At 42.8% G+C, this 17,089-nt stretch overlaps 1 protein-coding gene across 2 annotated transcripts in view; it reads left to right on the forward strand.

The window, feature by feature from the left end:
• USP13 (ubiquitin specific peptidase 13) overlaps positions 1 to 17,089 on the forward strand; it is a 123,287-nt gene that overhangs the window by 54,995 nt on the left and 51,203 nt on the right. For both annotated transcript variants that reach the window (XM_060767467.2, XM_060767468.2), the window contains exons 4-6: positions 6,196 to 6,317; positions 10,757 to 10,899; positions 13,187 to 13,371. In XM_060767467.2, the coding sequence (XP_060623450.2) occupies positions 6,196 to 6,317; positions 10,757 to 10,899; positions 13,187 to 13,371 (450 nt within the window). The remainder of the gene's footprint in view (positions 1 to 6,195; positions 6,318 to 10,756; positions 10,900 to 13,186; positions 13,372 to 17,089) is intronic.

Raw genomic sequence — 17,089 nt, forward strand, 5'->3', positions numbered from 1 at the left:
GTCCTGTTCAACATCTTTATTAATGACTTAGATGAAGGGCTAGAAGGCATGATCATCAAGTTTGCAGACGACACCAAATTGGGAGGGATAGCCAATAGTCCAGAGGACAGGAGCAGAATTCAAAACGATCTTGACAGATTAGAGAGATGGGCCAAAACTAACAAAATGAAGTTCAACAGTGACAAATGCAAGATACTCCACTTTGGCAGAAAAAATGAAATGCAAAGATACAGAATGGGGGACGCCTGGCTCGAGAGCAGTACGTGTGAAAAAGATCTTGGAGTCCTCGTGGACAACAAGTTAAACATGAGCCAACAATGTGATGTGGCGGCAAAAAAAGCCAATGGGATTTTGGCCTGCATCAATAGGAGCATAGTGTCTACATCTAGGGAAGTAATGCTACCCCTCTATTCTGCTTTGGTTAGACCACATCTGGAATATTGTGTCCAATTCTGGGCACCACAATTCAAGAGAGATATTGACAAGCTGGAATGTGTCCAGAGGAGGGCGACTAAAATGATCAAGGGTCTGGAGAACAAGCCCTATGAGGAGCGGCTTAGGGAACTGGGCATGTTTAGCCTGAAGAAGAGAAGGCTGAGAGGAGATATGATAGCCATGTATAAATATGTGAGAGGAAGCCACAGGGAGGAGGGAGCAAGCTTGTTTTCTGCTTCCTTGGAGACTAGGACTCGGAACAATGGCTTCAAACTACAAGAGAGGAGATTCCATCTGAACATTAGGAAGAACTTCCTGACTGTGAGAGCCGTTCAGCAGTGGAACTCTCTGCCCCAGAGTGTGGTGGAGGCTCCTTCTTTGGAAGCTTTTAAGCAGAGGCTGGATGGCCATTTGTCAGGGGTGATTTGAATGCAATATTCCTGCTTCTTGGCAGGGGGTTGGACTGGATGACCCATGAGGTCTCTTCCAACTTTTTGATTCTATGATTCTATGATTCTATGATTAACTATAAATCCCACCAAGTACAACTCCCAAATGACAAAATCAATCCTCCCCCAACCCCACCAGTATTCAGATCTGGATGTATGGTGTATTTGTACCAAATTTGGTCCAATTAATGAAAATACATCCTGCATATCAGATATTTACATTACAATTCATAACAATGAATCATAATGTAAATATTGTGAAGTAATAACAAAAATAATGTCATGGTTGGGGGTCACCACAACATGAAGAACTGTATTAAGGGGTTGCTGCATTAGGAAGGTTGAGAATCACTGATCTAGAGGTTATGGTATCGCATAGAAAAAAGGTCTCAACACTATCAAACAATCAGAAATAATAATAATAATAATTAATAATAATTTAATAATAATAGTAATAATATACTTTATTTATATTCCACCCTTCTCTAGGGGACCCAAGAGCAGATTACAGCATTTACATACATAGGCAAACATTCAGTGCCTTTACAATTATATACAATGAGACACAAAAACACAAACAAAGGCAGAGGCTTCTCTTTTCATTTCCAGCTTCTAGAAGCAGTGCTCATTTCTGACTCAGGGGAGGTGCTGTTCTTCATTTTCGAGCCGAGGAACCTGTGTTGGAGATCAGAACCGGCCCGTCTATCCTGACATTTAGGAAACAGGTTAAGACTTGGTTGTGGAGACAGGCATTCGATGAGTGAGCCAACACCCAGAGATATGGATGGAGGATGATGAGCAACGATTTTAGTGTGACGACTGACCATTATAGTTATTGATTGTAAATGCTGTTTTCATGTTTTACTGTAATGTTTTATTGAATGTATGTGTTTTTATGGTTGGAAACCGGTCTGAGTCCCTCAAGAGAGGTGAGAAGGCCAGTATACAAAACTTTTAAATAAATAAATAAATAAATAAATAAATGTCACCTCCTGGTTGAGTAACCAGCAAGATTGTTTGGAGCATCTCTTTGCCTTTTCATGTTGAATCAGTACCTATTTTTCTACTCACAGTTGCATGTTTTTGAACTGCTAGATTGCAGGAACTGGAACTGACAGATGGGAGCTCACCATGTCTTGCAGATTCAAACTGCTCACCTTCAAGTCAGCAGTTCAGCAGCACAAGGGTTTAAGCCATTGTGCTACTGCATTTACCAATCCCTGGTTGGTAGATGCCAGTTAACTGAGAGTCTACTGTATTTCCCACTCCTTAAGGAGCAATGGTCATAAATCTTCTTCAGTTCTATTTTCTATTTGTGCCAGTACAAATGGGGTGGGGGTGGGGGGTGGGGTGACTTGCTAAGCAGGAAATTTCCAGACATACAAACTCTCCTTACCCTTCCTGTGATGCTAATTCCATTAAGCAGTTGCAGGATCAAAACAGTTTGGGTACACAGGGGAATTTCACACATTAAATGTTAACAGGTTGTCTTGAGAAGCGCTGCCTAATGGCACAGAAAATCAGACAGCTGTGATTGTACAGCTGTGATGTCTGTAGTAGTGTGAACCAGAACCTTTTTGTTTTGTTATGTTTGACATGTATTTCAGATGGGCTAAGGCAATGTGTAGTTTACACTCCAATTTCTGCTGGCTGTATTTAGGAACAAACATGTGTCTCTAACCTTGAAATCCGGTTGTTAGCTATGAGCAAACAAGTTTAATCTGTTTTACAGGATTGTTTTGACAGAGGAATAAGATGATATAATGCAATGACAATAAACACATTCTGTACCTTTGTGTACAACATTAAGTATTTTTTTACATCAGAATATCTAAATTTTTATTGTTGTAGGATTTTCCTTCATCTTTGGAAAGAACTCTGGGAGGGAGATTGTTAAATACCTTATTCAAGTTAAGAGCAGAGACTGAGAGAAAATTATTTGTTCAGATCTACTTAGCCCAGGAAGCTGTTGCTAATCTAGAAACAAAACTGGAATCCAGTTCCATATCTGGTTTGATCCATAAAACCTCTGGGTTTATAAACTGTCAGGGAGGGCAAAGCACTAGCTTTATAATTTAGCAAAATATGTTTCGTGCCTTGGAGGCTAAGTGCATAATTTCTCATAACTGTTAGTGAATTGGAAGGATTAGCTGGTGGGTTACCATTACAGACCCTTCCACCCCTGGGTCACAGGCTCACTTCCTGGTTAAGGCTGTTGCTGCCAACGAAGTGATTAATGTCTATTAGGCCTGTTTGATCAAGAAAAAATTTGTTTCTAAATTCGATTCTTAATTGGGGTGTTTTTTTGTTTCGATATTAAAAATATTTACAAAACTTACCAAAAAAATGTTTTGTTATTTACGAATTTTCGTTATTATTTACAAAACATTTTAGAAAAAATTTTTTTCTTGATCAAACAGGCTAAGTGTGAATGTTGCAGTAATGGTCACCAATGGCTTTCTCCCACCCTGGACATTCCATAGTATTAGAGAGATGATATATAACTCACCATTAGTTTCCAACAGACCTCTGAGGATGCCTGCCATAGATGTGGGCAAAATGTCAGGAGAGAATGCTTCTGGAACATGGTATACAGCCCTGAAAAGTCACACAAGCCGGATGGCGCGCGGAGGCCGCTTGTGAGCGCGCGCGCGCCATCCAATGGGCTCCGGTTCCTGCGCCCCCCCTCCTCCTCCTCCTCCTCCTCCTCCTCCCAGGAGGAGGAGGAGGGGGGGCACAGGAACCGGAGCCGGATGGCGCGCGGAGGCCGCTTGGATGGCGCGCGCGCTCACAAGCGGCCTCCGCGCGCCATCCGGCTCCGGTTCCTGCGCCCTCCCTCCTCCTCCTCCTGGGAGGAGGAGGAGGAGGAGGAGGAGGAGGGGGGGCGCAGGAACCGGAGCCGGATGGCGCGCGGAGGCCGCTTGTGAGCGCGCGCGCGCCATCCAATGGGCTCCGGCTTCTGCGCCCCCCTCCTCCTCCTCCTCCTCCTCCTCCTCCCAGATGGGAGGAGGAGGAGGAGGAGGAGGAGGGGGGCGCAGGAGCCAGAGCCGGATGGCGCGCGGAGGCCGCTTGTGAGCGCGCGCGCGCCATCCAATGGGTTCCGGCTTCTGCGCCCCCCTCCTCCTCCTCCTCCTCCTCCTCCTCCCAGATGGGAGGAGGAGGAGGAGGAGGAGGAGGAGGAGGAGGGGGGCGCAGGAGCCAGAGCCCATTGGATGGCGCGCGCGCGCTCACAAGCGGCCTCCGCGCGCCATCCGGCTTCTGCCACGGTGCACTGCTGGGGTGCTTGCTTGGGAGCGCCGGATTGGCTCCCAGGCACCACTGCAGCACCACTCAGCAGCAGCCTCCATGCCATTAACGAGTGGAGCTTCAGCTCGTAAAATACATGGGGCTGCTGCTTCGATATTTTTAAACCCTTCCGGGTTTAAAAATATTGTTTTGATATCGCTTCGGATATGCAAAAAAAACGATTTTAATACGAAATAACGAATTAACGAAACGAAACCTACAAGCCTAATGTCTATTTATTGGAAAGTGTTCTGACACCAACACTTTGCAATAAACTTTTGACTGTCAACTTTTCTTTATTTCCACATGGCTTCAAAACTCATTGAATGACACCTCAACCATACATATGATTTGAAGCCAAAGATCTTAGTCTTACATTAAAAATGGGTTTTTTTAAATAGAAACACCACGGTTGTCTTTAGACTATTGGCATTTTACACCTTTGATTATGTAATATTAGCCGCTGTTCTTTTCATACATGACTCCAATGTGTAAATGACAGGGCATGGGGTCTACAATTCTGCCTTGTAAGACAGCTAGTTGCATCCAGGTCCCATAACAACAACAACAACAACAACAACAACAACAACAACAACAATGTATGGATTGTCAATGTTTTAATCCTAGGAGACAGCATAATTGATGAGAAGCAACTAGAAAAGCTTACAAAATATGAAGATTTAAAGATCAAACTTCAAAGACTCTGGCATAAGGCAGTCAAGATGGTGATTGGCACACTGGGTGCAGTGCCTAAAGACCTTGGCCTGCACTTAGAAACAATAAGCATAGACAAAATTACCATCTATCAGCTGCAAAAGGCCACCTTATTCGGATCTGCACATTTTATTTGCCGATACATTACACAGTCCTAGACAATTGGGAAGTGTCCGACATGTGATTGAATACAAAAGTCAGCATAGTTGCCTCTGGGCTGAGAGGGGCGGTATGTAAATATAGTAAATAAATAAATAGTGATATTGCTTACTGTGTAATAATCTTGTTATGTATCAAATAATAATAAGACGCTTGGGAAGTGTTTAACTTGTGATTTTGTGATACGAAATCCAGCATATAGATTTCGTTTGCTGTGACATACTGTGCTTTTGTGTCAATAATAATAATAATAATAATAGTAATCATCATCATAATCATCTTTATTTCTAGACTGCCCTCTCTCCCTGAGGGGAGTTTCATATGCCAGAATCAAACACCAATTGTTCAAGGAAGTAGAGGTCAAAGGAACTTGGATATTCAAATTCATTGCTTTGGCTGGTTATGTGCTAGTCTACATTGTGCTTCCTGGGCTTTCTGTTAACATGTGAGATTCATCTGAAAGAACCATGGAATCCAACTGAACTGGGAAGGAAATTATATGTACACACTTAGGTCACGAAGAGTCGGAGATGAATGAACGAAAGAACAACAACAAAACCTTTGAGTCCCAAAATTGGCTTAAAGTTTCAAAACTGTTTTGATCATGACATAGAACAGGAGAAGAATATATGTGAACACATGCCAGTACATATACCAAGAAAGATTAATTTCTCTTAAAACTTGATGTTGATTTCTTCTTGAATTATTGAAAAAAGCAGCTAGGAAATCTAGAACAATTATTTCACACATAAGTGGGGAATGGCAGGAGGTGTTCCAAATAATGAAAATTAAATTCAGTCATCTTCCCTTTACAGTTTGTTGTGGGTTATCTTTGGGAGTATATTTTATTCCTGTCTGAATAAGTGCATAGTGAGTTTAATTTTACAGTTACTCTTCAAGCGGTGGGATAAAAAACTGTAGCATCATAAATGCCATTATCAAGTCTTGAGGAAGTCAGTAGCAACTGTATCTCCCACTTCTTTATTGTGTTGAATAAATATCTTTTGATACAGTGGCACCAGAATCAAAGCTGAAGACTACGTTTTCAGTTTTTTCCCCCAGCCTGTTTTGAAAGGGCTACCTGGTGAAACATGTGGTTTTTGCCTTTTCTGCCCTTAATGTTTCTGCTTTCTTTCTCTCCCTTTTCTTGCAGATCTAGAGTGCAATGGTGATATAAATAATGACGACTATGAATATGAGGACGAAGCAAAGCTTGTCATATTTCCAGACCACTATGAAATTCCTTTACCCAATATAGAAGAGTTACCAGCTCTGGTAAGATAAGTGTGTATGGGTGATAAAGAATAGCGTTGAAACTGGCTTTGTGAGTGAGAAATTATTTTATGAGTGGCAACTAAAGAAATAAAACATGATTTAGCTGTTCTCCTAGCTTGGAAAAGAGAAGACTGAGAAATGACATGTTATTATCGTTATTGCGGTCGCAGTGTACCTTTAAGCCATTTCCAGCTTATTGTAACATTAAGGCAAACCTAGATGACTAAACTGAGATTGTCCTCCCTTGGTCATATCTTGAAAAGACGTGGCTCACTACAAAAGCTACTAGAAGACAAAGGAAGAAAGGAGAGCTTTGTAAGGTAGAAGGCGACAGGGAAAAAGAAAATCCACTTTCCTGATTGAGTCTTTCTAAGATAGACTCAATCAGGAAAGATGTAGTCCTGAGTCTGCAGGACCTGAGTAGGGCTATTGATGACAGAATAACTTGGAGGTCTCTCATTCATAGGGTCACCATAACTTGAAGTTGACTTGATGGCAGTCAACAAGAACAACAATTTCTTCAGAGGAGAGTTGTCCTTGCGTTCCTCTCACTCTAGGAGAGGTTGAGTTGCCCAAGGTGAATGGGGATTCAAACCCTGCTCCCTGTAGTCATAGCCCAACATTCAAAACACTATACCCTGGTGGTTCTCCTAGTGACATGATACCCATCTTTAAATATCTGAAGGGATATCATGTAGGAGATGAGGGTCAGTACTTCACGGCATTGTAGAGTGCATAGAATAGAAGCAGGCCCCATAGCATCCAGGAAAGCTTGCTCCTAGGTGAGTGTGTTCCAAGCCACTGTTCCAAAACCTAAACTAGTGATACTCAAGTCTTTGGTGTGGGGGTGAGCAATGTAATATAGGATTCGGATTCCAGGAGGCCAGGTTCTCATTCCTGCTCAGCCATGGAAATTCACAGGATGGTTTCTGAAAGTTAAACTCTTTCAGCCTAAGAGCAAGGCACTGGCAAATCCCCTATGAACAAATATTGCCAAGAAAACTGCAGAGTCCACCTCATAGGTGACATAAGTCAAAAACAACTTTTAAAATATATTTATTTATATCCCGCCTTTTCCTCTCCATAAGGGACTTCCAGAGTTGAGGGGCAGCCACTGAGAAGCCTCTCGATCCCACCAATTGAACTTGAGATGGAGGTGGGACCGTGAGAAGGGCCTTTCCTGAAGATCTCAGGGCCCAACATCTCAATGCAAAACACCACAAAGCAACTGTACAGACCTCAGAGGGCTGTCCATCCTCTTGTGCTTTATCCTTAGATTTATTTATTTATCATGTCAGTGTAACCAGTCGATTATATTACATTTCTAACAGAACAAAGCAAACAAACAGACAAAATGCAAAATTTGTGAGTTTGGTAGTTGATTAAATGTCCTTTGACCAGTACTTGGAGTGCTTCTGGTGTTGCTGCAAGAAGGTCCTCCATTGTGCATGTGACAGGGCTCAGGTTGCATTGCAGCAGGTGGTCAGTGGTCTGCTCCTCTCCACACTCGCATGTCGAGGATTCCACTTTGTGGCCCCATTTCTGAAGGTTGGCTCTACATCTCGTGGTGCCAGAGCGCAGTCTGTTCAGCACATTCCAAGTCGCCCAGTTTCCTGTGTGCCCAGGGGGGAGTCTCTCCTTTGGTATCAGCCATTGGTTGAGGTTCTGGGTTTGAGTCTGCCACTTTTGGACTCTCGCTTGCTGAGGTGTTCCACCGAGTGTCTCTGTAGATCGTAGAAAACTATTTCTAGATTTAAGTCGTTGACGTACTGGCTGATACCCAAACAGGGGATGCGCTGGAGATGTCTCTGCCTTGGTCCTTTCACTATTGGCTGCTACTTCCTGGCGGATGTCAGATGGTGCAATATCGGCTAAGCAGTGTAATTTCTCCAGTGGTGTAGGGGGCAGACACCCTGTGATAATGCAGCATGTCTCATTAAGAGTCACATCCACTATTTCAGTGTGGTGAGATGTGTTCCACACTGGGCATGCATACTCAGCAGCAGAGTAGCACAGCGCAAGGGCAGATGTCTTCACTGTATCTGGTTGTGATCCCCAGGTTGTGCCAGTCAGCTTTCGTATGATATTGTTTCTAGCGCCCACTTTTTGCTTGATGTTCAGGCAGTGCTTCTTGTAGGTAAGAGCACGGTCCAGAGTGACTCCCAGGTATTTGGGTGCGCTGCAATGCTCCAGTGGGATTTCTTCCCGTTATCCTTAGAGGCCATTTAAGAAATACGGGGCTATTTTGCCATTTTAGAAAATCATCTGGCCATTTAGACCCAGAAGAGAAGTTTTTTAAATGTAGGAAGTGACTTGAAAGGTTCTGGTTCACTGCTTGATTTCTTTTTCAAAACAGCTTCTCTTCAGGCTAAAATAGTTTTGTGGAGGAGGGGTGGGGAAAGTGTGACAGAATTGCCATGGATTCCAGAAATAATTTTAAGGGGCACACAATGAATCCCAAGAACCATACATAGGCTGTATTTTGTCCAATATGTATCGGTGAATATCAGGATTTCAGGGATGATGTGTGTAGCCTACTCAGTAGTATATTATTTAGAAAAAATGTTATATAGTGCAGTAGTCCTTCAAGCAAGCAGTCTAATATAGACTGTTGTGCCTACTATTCTTTTTTTGCTGTTTTACATCAGAGATAAGGTTCTGTTGTGCATGGATGATGCTGCTGAGCACTCCCTGTAAAAAATCTCTCACACCTTTGCTACTGAAAGCTATCCCCCACTCTCCGCCCCAGTGGTGATGTTAAACAAACTGCAGGGCAAGAGCCACCCAAGAACCAAGGAGGCATGAGATCGATAGGACTGCTAAAATGGAGCATGGGTAAATAGAGATTGAGAAACAGTGGTCCTTCTTAAAAGTATCCTCCAGGGTGGCTTTGTGGTTACCTTCTCGTGGAAATTGACTATAGAGCAGGCACGGGCAAACTTGGGCTCTCCAGCTGTTTTGGACTTCAACTCCCACCATTCCTTTTTTAAAAATATATTTTTATTAGTGTTTTCAAATACAATGTAGCAAAACATTTTGGGGAGGGGGAGGGGTAAGGAAGGATAGGAAGGGAAGTGTGGGAGTTCCAATGGTAAAGGGGCGGGGGAAAGGGCGGGCAGGGGGAAAAACACTTAAAAAAAGAATCACGAGGAAAAATAATAATAAAAAAATAAAAAAATAAAAAAAATAAAAAAATACAGAAAAAAATACAGGGTTAGTCAAAATGCATAGGCCAATAAGCCATTCAATTGAATGGCTTATTGGCCTATGCATTTTGACTAACCCTGTACAATACAGGTTAAAAAATACAAACAGAATGAAAACAGAAAACACAGGTTGACTTCCATTCTTCTTCTTGGTGGAATATATATTTTCCTTCTAAATTCTCTCCCTAATTAGGGAGTGTACCTTTAAAGTTTTTATTTGTTTAATTTATTTGCTTTTTGTTATTCTATATTTCCCCCTCTTCATAACTGCTAGTATCCTCTCTAATTTCTGTTTCTTAACTTGGGTATTGCCCTTGAGTATTTAATGGATTTTCTTATATTCCTCAAGTAGTTTCCACTCGGTTTGTTTCATCGGTCTCCCTGTATTCCTCCTCAGGAAGTATGTCAATCTATCCATGTCCATTATCTCATAAAGTTTTTCTAGCCATTGCTCTTTTTTTGGAATTGTGTCTGATTTCCAGAGTATTGCATATATTATACGTGCCGCTGTGGTCATATATGTAAAAAGAATGTCCTCGTTTCTGTCTAATTTCAAGTCCTTATCTGTTAGTCCAAGTAGAAAATATTCTGGCTTCATCTGGAATTTTCTTGTTAGGATCTATTGTATTTCTTCCTGGATTATTCTCCAGTATTTGGTGGCTTCAGTACAGGTCCACCATATATGGTAGAAACTTCCTGTATGTGAATGACACATAGCAATTATTCTGGCTATTTTTGTACATTATGTACATTTTGTACATTATGCCGATTTTCTGCATGGAGATATAACTGTTGGCCATGAGGAATTGTGGGAGTTCAAGTCCAAAAAACCTGGAGGACTGAAGTTTGCCCATGCCTGCTAAAGAGTCACCCGCAGTACCTTGAGATTACTAGAGATGTGATGTCTTGGGTTAAAAAAATAGTGTTTCTAAGCATTCCCTTTTTCCCCACTTCAGTGGGCATCCTACATTCTTAACCCCTGCAAAAGTGGAGGATATAATTGATATAATTATTAAATGGCTCTGTTAGCCATGTTAGTCTCTTACCACAAAAACAATGAGTTTGTGGTACCTAAACAATAACAAATTAAAACTTTAAGGTGCTCCACAATGTATTGGTGGTGGTGGTGTTAGTTAGATATCATAATAAGACAATGGAAAAGTTATGTTTGGTTTGGTTTTTCATTGCTACATTGCCTTTTAGGTTCCCTTGACTTATTGTTCCTTCCTTCAGGTCACAATAGCTTGTGATGCAGTCCTTAGTGCAAAATCTCCATACAGAAAGCAAGATCCAGATTCATGGGAAGAGGAACTCCAAGTCTCCAAACATGCAAACATTCTGGTACAGATGGACAATGGAGTCAGGATCCCACCAAGGTGAGGCATTTGTGGTTTGTACCTAAGAATTGTTGTACTAAAAGAGACCAAGAAAGGTGTTGGCATGTGAACGATGAACATGAATGGTGTGTGTCTGTTGGAAAGAAGAGATGTGGAGTCAACTGCTTGCTTTGGTTTTGGCATCATCTAGCAAAGGCATGTGACCTCCGTTAGTTCATGCCCTTATCCCTGGAATAGGCCACATTGAGCAAGGTGGACAACTGACTCAGGATGATGCATGTTTATATTTGGGCACATTCTTAGAAGGAGATTCTGCCAGAGCCTTCCAACGCCTTGAGTCAACTAGAGAGTTGGTTTCCTGATTTATTTCCTCCAGTTTTCCCAAAGTGTTCTGGCATTTAGTGCCAGGATAGGAAACCAGTTTCTTTCCAAATACTGGGACAATATGTCCTGTCATCACTGATCAGTAGCCAAGCTAGCTGATGCTGATGGCAGGTGATTTCTAACAATACCTGCAGGGATTTTGCCTTCCGCTGATTAAGAATAATAGCATCAATTAACACCTCCCACCTCTTAGCCTGGGGTGTGCAAGTCTCAAATTAAATAAGTCCTCCTATTTCCTTACAATTCCTCCTGTTTTTTTTATCTATGCATCAGCTATTAAGGCTCCTGTGGGTAGTTACTTACATTCCCTCAGAACGCTTAACCTAGCATTAATTCATTGCCGCCTTATGAATCACACTTTAAGGCTAATTAAATTATTCTAAAACATGTGGTGGCATATATCATGGTATATATGGACATATATCTTGTAATTTGAGCCCCTGGTGGCACAGTGGGTTAAACCGCTGAGCTGCTGAACTTGCTGACCAAAAGGTTGGTGGTTTGAATCCGAGGAGTGTGGTGAGCTCCTGCTGTTAACCCCAGCTTCTGCCAACCTAGCAGTTTGAAAACATGCAAATGTGAGTATCATAGAATCATAGAATCAAAGAGTTGGAATAGACCTCATGGGCCATCCAGTCCAACCCCCTGCCAAGAAGCAGGAATATTGCATTCAAATCACCCCTGACAGATGGCCATCCAGCCTCTGTTTAAAAGCTTCCAAAGAAGGAGCCTCCACCACGCTCCAGGGCAGAGAGTTCCACTGCTGAACAGCTCTCACAGTCAGGAAGTTCTTCCTCATGTTCAGATGGAATCTCCTTTCTTGTAGTTTGAAGCCATTGTTCCGCGTCCTAGTCTCCAAGGAAGCAGAAAACAAGCTTGCTCCCTCCTCCCTGTGGCTTCCTTCTCACATATTTACACATGGCTATCATATCTCCTCTCAGCCTTCTCTTCTTCAGGCTAAACATGCCCAGCTCTTTAAGCCGCTCGTCATAGGGCTTGTTCTCCAGACCCTTGATCATTTTAGTCGCCCTCCTCTGGACACCTTCCAGCTTGTCAATATCTCTCTTGAATTGTGGTGCCCAGAATTGGACACAATATTCCAGGTGTGGTCTTACCAACACAGAATAGAGGGGTAGCATGACTTCCCTGGATCTAGACACTATGCTCCTATTGATGCAGGCCAAAATCCCATTGGCTTTTTTTGCCGCCACATCACATTGTTGGAGTAGATCAATAGGTACTGCTCTGGCGGGAAGGTAACGGTGCTCCATGCAGTCATGCCAGCCATATGACCTAGGAGGTGTCTACAGACAACACCAGCTCTTCAACTTAGAAATGGAGATGAGCACCACTCCGCAGAGTTGGACACGGCTAGACTTAATGTCTAGGGGAAACATTTATACCTTGTAATATACTACATTCTTCAGAAGGCTATTGTTTATTTTATAAGAGTAGCATCCGTATTCTGGAAGAATATTCAGGAAAACACTGTATTTGTTGTGAGATCTGTGCATCACAGACATGATTTTGCACCTTCAGAACCACCTATATAGTGGAATGGGGTTTTCCTTCATTTTATAGAAAAAAATATTCTTATGGCTATAAGAAAGATATTGTGTTCACATCTATCCATTTTGTGATTTGGGATTACTTGCACCTTTCCCCCTTTTAGTTCCCTTTCTAATAAAATATTGATTGTAAGTTTTAGTGTGTGTATGTTTTGTTTTGCTTTGCTTTGGTTTGTTTTGTTAAGAGGTATGTTCATTTACAGTACTTTATCAGTAATTCTTCATAAAGCACAGAAGTCTTGTAGTGCCCTTGAGTGTTGCCAATCCAAATTTTGATTCCAGTCTAGGAATTTAGATACTTGCCAGTTCTGAAGCAAAACCCAGGCTTCCCAGCCAGTGCAGACAATTGAGGTCTATCAGGTTCTTTTTTCCAGTGGCTGGAAATGTTCAAAGTGTGACTTGCGGGAGAATCTTTGGCTGAACCTTACAGACGGGTCAATACTGTGTGGGAAATGGTTCTTTGATGGCAGCGGAGGAAACGGACATGCACTGGAACACTACAAGGAGATGGGCTATCCCTTAGCAGTCAAACTTGGAACAATTACTCCAGATGGCGCAGGTTAGTAAAAACTGGGTTTTATTATTTTAAAACATGTTTATTTCATTCAGTCAAAAATATTAACAATAGTTTTTTGTCATTCAACATGCCTTCTCTGACATCACTCTAAAATTATATTTTCAAAAAGAGAATGCAGATAATATATTGTTACTTGCTGTCAAGTTGTGCTGGACGGGGTCGCACTCCCCTTGAAGGCGCAGGTTCGCAGCTTGGGTGTGACCCTGGACTCATCGTTGAGCCTGGACCCCCAGGTTTCAGCGGTGACCAGGGGAGCATTTGCACAGCTCAGGCTCGTGCGCCAGCTGCGCCCGTATCTCGGGAAGTCTGACTTGGCCACGGTGGTACACGCTCTTGTCACATCCCGCCTGGATTACTGCAACGCTCTCTACGTGGGGCTGCCCTTGAAGACGGCCCGGAAGCTTCAGCTGGTTCAGCGCGCGGCAGCCATGTTACTAACTGGAGCGGGTGGCAGGGAGCACACAACGCCCTTGTTGTCCCAGCTCCACTGGCTGCTGATTTGCTACCGGACCCAATTCAAGGTGCTGGTTTTGGCCTACAAAGCCCTAAACGGTTCCGGCCCAAAATACCTTTCCGACCGCATCTTGGCCTACGAGCCCACGAGGACCTTGAGATCGTCTGGGGAGGCCCTTCTCTCGATCCCGCCTGCGTCACAGGCACGGCTGGCGGGGACGAGGGAGAGGGCCTTCTCGGTGGTGGCCCCCCGGCTGTGGAACACTCTCCCTGCCCACATCAGACAGGCGCCCTCCCTTATGTCCTTTCGGAGAAGCCTTAAGACATGGCTGTTTGAGAGGGCATTTAATTAAGTGCTAAACAACAAAACAATACGGTAATGAGAACTGGAATGGAACAAGGAATATGAGATTGGCTATGATTCCACTAAGAGACGAAGCGGATTTTTAGTGTAGTCTGTAATTTGTTGTATTGTTTATATGTTGTTGAAATGGCTTTTGTAATTGTCTTTTATGTGTACTGTACACCGCCATGAGTCGCCCTTATGGGCTGAGAATGGCGGTTAATAAGTGCATCAAATAAATAAATAAATAAATAAGTTGACTTTATCTTATGATGACTCTGTGAATGAGTTGCTTGAAGTCCCATCTGGGAAAAGGCAAGATATAAATAAATACACCAATGTATTGTCGAAGGCTTTCATGGCCAGAATCACTGGGTTGTTGTAGGTTTTTCGGGCTATATGGCCATGTTCTAGAGGCATTTTCTCCTGACGTTTCGCCTGCATCTATGGCAAGCATCCTCAGAGGTAATTTTTGAGTTTTTTAATACTGGTAGGCAGATTTTGTTCATTTTCATGGTTTCTTCCTTTCCTTTCTGTTGAAATTGTCCACATGCTTGTGGATTTCAATGGCTTCTCTGTATAGTCTGACATGGTGGTTGTGAGAGTGGTCCAGCATTTCTGTGTTCTCAAATAATATGCTGTGTCCAGGTTGATTCATCAGGTGCTCTGCTATGGCTGACTTCTCTGGTTGAAGTAGTCTGCAGTGCCTTTCATGTTCCTTGATTCGTGTTTGGGCAACGCTGCGTTTGGTGGTCCCTCTGTAGACTTGTCCACAGCTGCATGGAATACGGTAGACTCCTGCAGAGGTGAGAGGATCCCTCTTGTCCTTTGCTGACAAAATTACAACAGCAAAACAACAGAGAGTAAACAATCAGGCACATCAAATCACCTCTCAAAGAAAGATTCCCCCAGGCACTTCCAAGCCATTAAATGCTAATCAAGGTGGTCAGTTGAAACATTCACGCCTAGCTCCAGCAGACAAAAGTCCTTTGTCTCACCCTGGTCTTTCCACAGATATATAAACCCATTTTCCTACTTCCAACAGACCTCACTACCTCTGAGGATGCTTGCCATAGATGCAGGCGAAACGTCAGGAGAAAATGCCTCTAGAACATGGCCATATAGCCCAGAAAACCTACAACAACCCAAATACACCATTTTCCTGTAAAATGTATGAAAAGCAGGCAAGCTGTCTTAAGGTTTATGCAGTGAGCCCATGGAAAAAGTATATTTTGCTGAAACAAATTATCCTGCCCCTTTCTCTCTGCCTATACCAAACCAATTACAAATTCTGTGTCCTGGGTATTTTCTGCCTCTTTCTTGCTCTTTCAGCTCCAACTTTGGTACTTCACAACTTTGTAGATAGTTTTAGTGACATCTTTGACAAGAAAAGAGTGGCCATCATCTTTCCCTTGTAAACGGAAGAGTGGTAGATATTTCTATGCTTAGTTCAGAGTTTTACTTTGTCACTTCACTATGCCATAGATATATCTACATCTCATTACCCTGCTTCCTATAGTTATTTGTCTTTCATTATGGTTTATAATAACAGTATTTTTCAATAGAATATATGTATGTATGTATATGTATATGTATATGTAGGAGGACTGGCCTTTCTGAAGGTCCAGAATCCAGTTTTGGTCTCTCATGGTCTCTCTGATTTGCCTCTAAATTCATCCTTATGGCTTAAGGCTTAAGGCTCAAGCAAAACCGTTTTAAGAAGCAGTGATTGACTTGTCTCATTGCATCTCCACCCCCTGTTTGGGTATCAGCCGGCATTTCAGTGACTTAAATCAAGAAATAGTTTTCTAAGATCTACAGAAACACTCACTAGAACACCTCAGCAAGCGAGAGTCCAGAAGTGGCAGGCTCAAAGCCAGAATCTCAATCAATGGCTGATACCAAATGAGAGACTCCCCCCTGGGCACACAGAAAACTGGGTGACTTGGAAGGCGCTGAACAGACTGCGCTCTGGCACCACGAGCCAATCTTAAGAAATGGGGCTACAAAGAGGAATCCACGACATGTGAGCAAACTACAGACCACCTGCTGCACTGCACCCTGAGCCCTGCCACGTGCACAATGGAGGACCTTCTTGCGGCAACACCAGAGGCACTCCAAGTGGCCAGCTACTGGTCAAAGGACATTTAATCAACTACCAAGTTTGCAAACTTTGTGTTTTGTTTGTTTGTTAAAAAATGCAATACAACTGTTTGGTTTGCTCCTGACACGATAAATAATAAATTGCCTCTTACTTCTGAAAGATAGCAAGGCTACTAGAAAAGGAAAAAAAGAAAGCAGGAATCAAAAAGAAATGCTGGACCACTCTAACAATTACCGTGCCAGGCTACAGGGAGAAGCCATTGAAATCCACAAGCATGTGGACAATTTCAACAGAAAGGAAGAAACCATGAAAATGAACAAAATCTGGCTACCAGTATTTTAAATTTGAGCCCCTGGTGGCACAGTGGGTTAAACCACTGAGGGGCTGAACTTGCTGATCGAAAGGTTGGCAGTTTGAATCCGAGGAGTGGGGTGAGCTCCTGCTGTTAACCCAAGCTTTAAATAAATAGAACAACACTCAAACACAGGGGAACCCCAGACAAGAAACAATCAGGCACAGCTAGTTACCTCCCAACAAAGGATTCCTCCAAGCAGTAGCAAGCCACACCTAAAAACTGTCAGGCCATCAAATGCTAAACAAGGTGGCTAATTAAAAAATTCACACCTATCTCCAACAGACAAGATTTCTTTCTCCCACCCTGGTCATTCCACAGATGTATAAACCCAATTTTCCTAGTTTCCAACAGACCTCACAACCTCTGAGGATGCCTGCCATAGATGCAGGTGAAACGTCAGGAGAGAATGCTTCTGGAACATGGCCATAAAGCCTGAAAAATCTAC

Source organism: Anolis sagrei, chromosome 3 (genome assembly GCF_037176765.1).
Source record: "Anolis sagrei isolate rAnoSag1 chromosome 3, rAnoSag1.mat, whole genome shotgun sequence".
Classification (NCBI taxonomy): domain Eukaryota; kingdom Metazoa; phylum Chordata; class Lepidosauria; order Squamata; family Dactyloidae; genus Anolis; species Anolis sagrei.